The sequence below is a fragment of the Impatiens glandulifera genome, chromosome 4 (genome assembly GCF_907164915.1).
Source record: "Impatiens glandulifera chromosome 4, dImpGla2.1, whole genome shotgun sequence".
NCBI classification, from domain to species: Eukaryota; Viridiplantae; Streptophyta; class Magnoliopsida; order Ericales; family Balsaminaceae; genus Impatiens; species Impatiens glandulifera.
Window position 1 is genome coordinate 14,748,669 of NC_061865.1, and position 8,821 is coordinate 14,757,489.

At 33.7% G+C, this 8,821-nt stretch overlaps 1 protein-coding gene across 2 annotated transcripts; it reads left to right on the plus strand.

The window, feature by feature from the left end:
• The first annotated feature begins 1,582 nt into the window (after positions 1-1,582).
• LOC124936157 (organelle RRM domain-containing protein 2, mitochondrial-like) lies at positions 1,583-5,698 on the plus strand. Of its 2 annotated transcripts, none has more exons than XM_047476624.1 (4): positions 1,583-1,806; positions 2,339-2,407; positions 2,486-2,592; positions 5,554-5,698. In XM_047476624.1, exons 1-4 carry the CDS (start codon positions 1,635-1,637, stop codon positions 5,566-5,568), a joined length of 363 nt encoding a protein of 120 aa, XP_047332580.1. In that variant the 5' UTR covers positions 1,583-1,634; the 3' UTR covers positions 5,569-5,698. The 2 variants fall into 2 exon arrangements, with proteins under 2 accessions (XP_047332580.1, XP_047332579.1); XM_047476623.1 differs by lacking the exon at positions 5,554-5,698 and adding an exon at positions 2,668-2,967 and having other exon boundaries at positions 1,584-1,806.
• Positions 5,699-8,821: the final 3,123 nt, after the last annotated feature.

Sequence of the window (8,821 nt, forward strand, 5' to 3'; positions counted from 1 at the left end):
AATCCACGAATCCACATACTCTGTCACATATGCATTAGAGAGAAATAAAAAATAATAATGTCTAAAAAAATAATAATAAATTAAAAAAATGACACACCAATGTAGCTAAAGGTAAAAATGTCATGAGTCTATGAAATATTAGACTAGTTCTCCTTTATTTAAAAAATAATTGTCAATATCACGTCATATCATATTCGTGACATTGTTTCCTATCCACCTTTAAAGTAACGGGATAATATAAAATAATATACACTTAAAATAAAAAATAAAAGGAAAAAAGCTTACTTAGACGTAGCTACTTGTACAACTAGTTCACTTATACGTATGTACTAATAAAAGGTCATTTAAACCTATGTACTATCAAAAATTGGCTCATTTAGCCTCTTTTAATAACCATGGTTAATTTTTATTTTTAAATTTATATATTTATTAATTAAATATTAATATATTTTCCCTCTCTTTATTTTTCATTAATTAAACTAGGTAATTTATTTTATTCTTAAATTTTTTATTATTTTAATATTAATTTCTCTTTTATATTTCATCTTATTTTTTTTATTAGTTTTTATTTCTCATATTTTTTAAATTTTCATTTTTTTAAAAAATTTAACAACTTATTTATGAATATTATGTTTTACTGTAATATATTTTTTTGAAGGGTTTTTTCTTATTTAATTTAATATAATAAAAATGAAAAAAAGTTTTTTCTTATTTAGTTTAATATAAATAAAAATGAAATTAATAATTTTTTATTTAATTTTTATTGACGACTTATATTAGTATTAGTAGTAAATGAATTGTTTTGTCTAATATTTGATTATTACTCTTTTAGTATTTGATGAATGAGTTTTTATTATTATTTAATTTTTAATTTTTAATTAATTTATTTTTGTGTTGAAAGATTTTTATTGTTGAAAAATTTTTCATTTTAAATTCAATTATTGGGATCAAACAATTTTAAAATAATTAATAATTAATGTGAATATAAAAAAAATATATAAAAAAAAAGAAATATAGAATTAAAATAATTAATGATGAATGCTCTTATATGTATAAAATAAAATTAAAATAATCAATCATAAATACTCATATAGAAATAATAAAAAATTATAAAAAAGATAAAAATAGAGGATTCATTTATTAATAATAAATGAAATAATAAATGAAAAAGAAAGAGAGAGAAAATATATTAATATTTAATTAATAAATATATAAATTTAAAAATAAAAGTTAACTATGGTTACTAAAATAGGCTAAATGAGCCAATTTTTGATAGTACGTTTAAATGATCTTTTATTAGTATGTACGTTTAAGTGAGCTGAGCTAGTTATACAAGTACATACGTCTAAGTGAACTTTTTCCAAAATAAAATAAACTGATAACAAATTCATCATTTGAGTGAAATTCAAAAGTTTAAGCTTCATTTTGTGAGCAAACAAAGTATTGATCCATTCTAAAATACCTAATAATACTTTAGGTATCCATTTGAAATTTCACTTTTATACAAACTAAGTGAAGGGTATTTTAGTAATTCATGTAGCTAAACCTTATTTTTCTTACATAAAAACGCTTCTTCATTATCATCTCTCTCTTTCTCTCCTCTTTCCGGCGATTCTTTACATCCTTAAACCCTTATGGCGATGTTGGTGGCGATGAGAGCATCGGCGGCGGCGGCGACGGCGGAGATGGGAGTAGGACACCGTGGAATAAGAAGGTTATTCTCTACTTTAGGTTCATCATCTTTTCCGGCCGATCAATCGACCAAACCTCCTCCGGCGGAGCCATCTACCAATCTCTTCGTCTCCGGTAAACAACTATTGATTTTCCCGCTCTGTTTTAGTATTTATTCAACATTTGACTAGATATATAACCATGACTTAAAATATCCGATCCTTTATTAAACCCTATTGAGTTAGGGTTTAGTTACTTAATTCACAGATTTTATTAGGGTTTATCTTCATTGTTACTTATTCATTTTCTAGCAGTAATTGCTCACAATCCTATTCCTTTATAGACTATGCAATTTGTACAAATGGGATTAGCCGATTCAATGGGATCCCTTATCTTGGTTGGAGGAGAAATTACTAAAATGAGGTTTTTTGAGAAAAGAAAAGAGCTCTAAAGAACACATTTTGGTTTGGTTCCAGAATTTGCATCAAAGGATCCTTTTGATTTAAATAACTGATGTGTTGATTTCATTAAGAGTTTCAAATTACTTTGTGGGTCTAGATTTGATCTAGATGAAAATTTATTGACAGTTTTTGATTTGGTTCTAGATATAGAGGCTAAAAGAGATCCTTATATTCTTCTTAATCTTTAACTTTGTTGACATTTACAGGGCTTAACAAACGGACTACTTCAGAAGGACTAAAGGAAGCTTTTGGTAAATTTGGTGAAGTGGTCTATGGTAAGTCATTTGATAAATAAGGTTTTCAGAATATGCATTGATAAATTGGGGAAATGACTGAATCATAAACCCTTACAGGCCGTGTAGTGACTGATCGAGTATCGGGTTTCTCCAAAGGGTTTGGTTTTATTCAATACGCTACTCTTGAGGAATCTGCTGCAGGGATACAGGGCATGGATGGAAAGGTGAATGAAAAGAAATATTTAGATGAAAATACTTTGAATTGATAATAATCCAGTATTCTTTTTTCGAATGATTAGTTCTTGGATGGATGGGTTATCTTTGCTGAATACGCTAGACCAAGGGCTCCGCTTCCTTCGGTTGGGAATAACAATGGTGGATATTCATACAGGACACCAAATGGGGGGCAGCAGCAGTAAGACTTGATTTTGCGGATAATGCCTGGTAATTGTTGGCACGTTGGTTGATTTTTGATTCGATGATGAACTGGTTTTGATATTCGATAGGTTGGGGTTATATAGAATGATGTTTGGAGTTATTGATGACATGAATTTATCAATTATTGTTGTATCTTGTTAATCATCTATAATATATGCATTGCAAAATAAGGATATATTATTTATGTGGATTGTGCATATCATTCTAGTAAAGTCTTGAGCATAATACACCAACCAATAATTATGGACCAACAAACTTAGGGATTGTGTTAGCTTTTTAAAATAAAAAAATGAATTATTATATTTTCTAAAGTTAGATTTAATTTGAGTTTGGACAAGAAAATATTCATTATAAGTATCTCATTGATATATATATTCTTTGTATTTGGAAAAACTTCTAGATATGTTTAAATTGTTAATAATCTTATTATATATCTTCTTTAACCATTAAATTAGTATCACTATTCACTTCAATTTAATTGAAGCATTATTTACTGAATAAAAAAGAAAAGACCAAATATGTTAAAATATTTGTTATTTTTCCGTTTTTCTTTTAAGCTCATGAAGGAAGGGTATAAAGTTCTACAATCAATCCCCATTTAATCCTAAGATCTAAATAAATAAGTGAAAAATCATATAACCGTTGAAAGTAAAAAAAGCCGTGAAAGATCGTACAACGACCTTTATATTATACACAGAGAGAGAGAGAGAGATATTTTGCAATTGAAGATATGAGGGATCGGCGGCGGCGGTGGATCGATGCTCAGTCGCTTGGAGGCAGGGAACCAACTGAACGGAATGAAACTTTGGTTATTATTTGGTGACCTTGAATGATTTGAAGCCAATACTCAGCACTGCAGGTTACTTAAGGGTATATATAGCTTTGTTCGAGTAATTTGGAGACTACAACTCGATTTCCGTATCTGAATTCTGATGATGATGATGATAGTAGTTTATTTCTATTCCTTGTTTTCTAGAGAAATACTTTTATTGCTCTGAAAATACATACATACATTCTATGTTTATCTCTCTGTGCAAAGCGTTATTATTAATATGGCCGGCATATATATACATGTTTACGAATTTGGATATTGATTTGGTGTTTTCTTTCTGGTATTTATATATATATTGAGAGACGAAGAGGGGAATGAACTTCTTACTCATCTGAATTTCAACTTCATGCTTAGCAGGGTACATAATGGAAGTAAAGGAGGACATTTATTCCCACATTGCTAGATTAGAAAGGTAATGTTACCAATATAATTGATTAGAATTCAACTTATAATCGCCGGGCTCAGTAGCATGGGCCTGTAATTCAAGCGGGGGCATTACTGTGATTGGATAATGGGTTTGACCAATTGGGTGGGGTTCTGGGTTGCTAATTGCTGGCCCGCCCGTTCCAAGCGATGAGTTAGGGCCACGGGCTTGAGCGAAGGCTCGGGCCTGTGCTCCTTTAGAGTGGAGGGCACAGCGCCAGGCTGGTTTCACAGAGCAGCGACCACCTCCCTCTCCTTGCAGTGGAAGGATAACGGGCCAGTGCTTCCTAAGCTCTATCAGCCCATTGGTTACTACCTAATTGGACAATCACTTTTTTTTTACCTTTGCCATTAGTTAGTTTCAATAACAATTTGTCCATTGAATTAACCCATGAATTGGTTTCATAGCTAGTACATTAATCTTGGTATATATATGTCTATGAATTTGGTGGAGTTTAGCATATTATTATCAGCCTTCTTAAATGCTTTACAACTGACATGTAACATTTGGGTCTACTATGGGGACATTTAATATCAATTTAACAATGCTGATTAGAAACCAACATTCTCTCTCACTTAGGGGCTAAGCATAATATTAGAAACTCAACATTGACAGTCTTTTCTAATAACTTCATTCTCTGATTGGTGTTGTATGGTAGAGATGAAGATAATCCACTTTTGCTGTTAAAATATATATTGCTGCTACTCTGAAAGGCTCATATTTGGTTTTCACTACTGTGGATACAGGTTCTGAAGCTGCACTAACAATGCTTCAAGCTCAACTCTTTTCAAATGGAAGGAAGCAATTCATTTCTCAGATAACTTGTTCCTTTTGATCAATATTTCAATAATTTAGTTGCAAATGCTGGAATTACTTCATTTGTTTGTTGCACTTAAAAATGGGGAAATATTACGATTAACTGTTGGTAAGTCGTTATTATACTTGAGACCTTGCCAAATTCAATGTCCCTGACTTTCTATCAACTCAAAAACTCCACCGACTCATCATCCTATCTGATAATCTAAATGTAATTTCATCATATTCAATCAAATATCATTGACTTCCTAATATGAAAAAAAAAAACTCATTTTTACTTCCAGAATTTGAATTAAAGCTCCTTTTGATTTAAATAACTGATGTGTTGATTTCAGTACAGGTTTCAAGATACTTTCTGGGTTTAGATTGGTTTTAGATGAAAATTTATTGACTGTTTTTTATTTGGTTCTGGATATAGACCTAGATCCACAAATGTTTCCAAATGGGTCTAATTACTAAAAGAGATCCTTACCTTCTTCCTAATCTTTAACTTGTTCACACTTACATGGCTTAACAAAGGACCATTTCAGAAGAGTTTGGTTTTATTCAATACGCCACTCTTGAGGATTCTGCAGCAGGGATACAGGAGGGCATGGATGGAAAGGTGAATGAATGAAAAATTTAGAAGAAAATGCTTTAAATTGATAACAATCCAATATTTTGTTGAATGCTTAGTTCTTGGACGGATGAGTTATCTTTACTGAAATCGCTAGACCAAGGACTCTAGTGCTTTCAGTTGGGAACTATGCTGGTAATTGGTGGCATGTTGATTTCTGATTCGATGATGAACATGTTCAGATATTTGATTAAATAGAATGATATTGGAGTACTTGGTCATTAAGGTGACTTGAGAATTCTATTAATGATTTTTTCATTTAGATCGAGTATAGTAGTCTATGTCTCTGCACTATTCTCCAATTGGTGTAAAAACACAAAACTTTGAAGCAAAAGTTAGACTTCCATGGATGGAGTGGATAAAGAGTACTCATAATATAATTTATTGCAACTCACAATAATAGTACAACATATTGAAGTAGATTTAAACTACAAGAAGCTCTACTAATAATGTAATAACCTTGAGTTAGTTGTGGGTCAATAATATATTGATTTTCAAAATATGAATGTGAAGATGTAATAGTTAATCATGCTGCAGGAGCATAATCATAATCAGCGTCGTCATCGCCTCCTCCTTCCAAACATGCTGCAGGGGCATAATCATAATCACTGTTATCGTCTCCGTCTCGGTGTTTCAGGCACCACGAATTACTGATGATAATGGACTTGAGAGCTACTATAGCCATTGTGGATTTGGACAGAAAATGGTGAAAGAAATGAAGAAGACAAATACTTGGTTAGATAGAAATATCTGCCTTGTTTGAGTGTTGAAAACAAAGTATCTATAAGTGCCTTTATAAAGGGCTGGAGAAGAACAATCCTTTATTCCACATGACAATTGACAACCGTGTAAATTGTATGGAGTCATTACTGAAGTATGTGCTGGGCTTGATGTGTGATGAGCTGGCTTGCCACGTCAGAAGAAGAAATCCCATGTCAGTGTACACGTTGGAAGGGGCATGTCTTTAGCTAGGTGTTGGCTCGTGGAATTAATGTCAGCTTTTGGTGAGTGAATAGTTGGGTCACTAATCACTAATAAAAGTCTGGATTATGCTTTTATTCACCATGTCCATGAAAATCAAACAAATAGTTTCTTTACTTTTTTTTCAAGGCAGTATAGACGTTAGCATGGACATATCTATGTAGGGGAACTGAAACACCCTCGAAAAAAAAAATTGTGACATTACCCCTAATTTTTTAAATTTTTTAATAGAATTCATTATTTTGTTTATTTAATTATTAAAAATTGGTAAAATTTACCTTTATTTACTCGTTTTATCCAAAATTTTCTCGTTATTTATTTAAGTTCACCTTAATTTTTTTTAAAGTCCACTTCACCACCAAATCCTGACTCCGTCCCTGTTTGTTAGTATGAAACTGTTAGGATCTAGATCGCCGCTGGGGAACCGGGGGTTGGACCGGTCAGCGGTTCACACTCGAAAGGTGGTGATTAATCCGGTTAGAGATTAACACCGGGGTTTCAATACTACACAACCTGTCACAAACCCTTGAACTAGGTTCAAGCGCGGAAGTGGTTTGCTTTCAGGTTGAAGCAGCACATTTGTTTGATAGACAAGGCCGGTTTCGGATGATGGTGATTTGGAAATGGTGGGTCGGTTTTGGTAATCTGGATATTCGGTATGGTTAGTATAGAGTCGGTTTGGAGCGGTGTGGTTAAGTTAGTCGGTTAGATAATGAAGCCGGCAGAAAGTAAATAACAAGACAAATTTTATGGATGTTCGGAGATAAAACTCCTACGTCACTCCTTTCTCTCGAAACCGCGAGAAGGATATTCACTAAGGAATACAAGTACAGGCCGATCGAGACTTATTTCCTGCTCGATAACACTCTTACAATTTACACCGAAATTGTAAAAACACACTTTAACTTTCAACACTTAGGCTTTCTAAAACAGCACACTCTTATCACTTGTAGTAAATGCTCTTAGCGCTATCTCAATATCACACTGTTTTCCCTTAATGTCCCGCATTTACTCTTCTGCAACTGCCTCCTTTTATAGGTGAAATATGCCAACGGTCATATTTCACTTCCTTGAATCTGATTGGCTGAGCAGAGGTGCAGTGATTCAGTGTTTCAGAGGTTCAGACCTGCGGTCGTTTCCTCAGACCTGATGGTCAACCTCAGACCTGGTATTCTGTCTCAGACCTGCCAGTCTGTTCTTCCGGTTTGTAAGACAAACCTGCCCGGTTTGTCTTTTACTTGATGTAGGCACTGTCTGTTGGACAGTTGTCTGTACTTGGAAGATTTCCTTTCTGGCTTATCCCGAAGTAGAAGGATCCGGTAGTACTGTTTTCTGCAGCCTACAGTCTTTCCTCAGACTTGCATGGATATGGAAGTATTCAGTCTGTTCCTTTGGTATCATTCTCAACAGATACCCGAATTGTCTTCTTGTACTGGTCGGTCATTTGACTTGGCCGAATGTCTTTTGATAGTGATGTAACCGGACTTCTTCCGGTTATTCTTGTCTTGTGGATGATCGGCTGTTTGATGATTTCGGTTTTGAGCTTTGGCCGATCCTTTCTTTGTGCGGTCACGTTCCGAATACTCTTGATCGGTTTGGTAGCTTGACCGGTTAGGTTTCTTTAGTCGGTTCTCTTGTTCATCCGGTCCGGTTCCTTGTTCCTGCATGAAAAGTTTATTTAAGTTAGGTTTATTTGAACCGATCTTATTTTATCTAACAATTTCTCCCTTTTTGATTATTTTATTTAAAATTATCAAAATCATGTAAGTTTGCAACCGTAGGCCGGTTGTTTTGTTTGGCCGGATTTTTGAAACTGACTTGGGAGAATTTTTCGAAAAATGTTTGAGAAAAATTTTGGAAGAGTCTTTATAAGAGTCTTTATCTTTTATCTTATCAATTTCTCCCTTTTTGATTATTTTATTTAAAATTATCAAAACTAAGTAGAAATGCAAAAGATGTCCGGTTTCAAAAAGTAACTTTATATATATATATATGTAACCGAAAGAGACAAAATATATATAAAAGTACTAAGGCAATAAGAGGAAAGGTAGTCCCTATTTAGAGTCCGTGAGGTCATATATGCTCTTCTTCTTCGGTTGCTGTCGACCGGTCGATTCGGAAGATCGTCGTCTTGTAGACCGAGACCGCAGTTGTGCTTCGACTTCATCTTCGATTTGGTCGTCCTGCTCCGATGTACCTGGGATGACCGGTTCAGAGACCTCTCTGAGCAGCTCGGCAATCTGAACCTTCTTAAGGGCCTCCTTTTTAGGAGCTTCCCTCTTCCGCTTTTTCGGCGCTGAGGCGGAGGCGGCCGCCTTCTTCTTCTCGTTTTCCTTTGCATAGCCT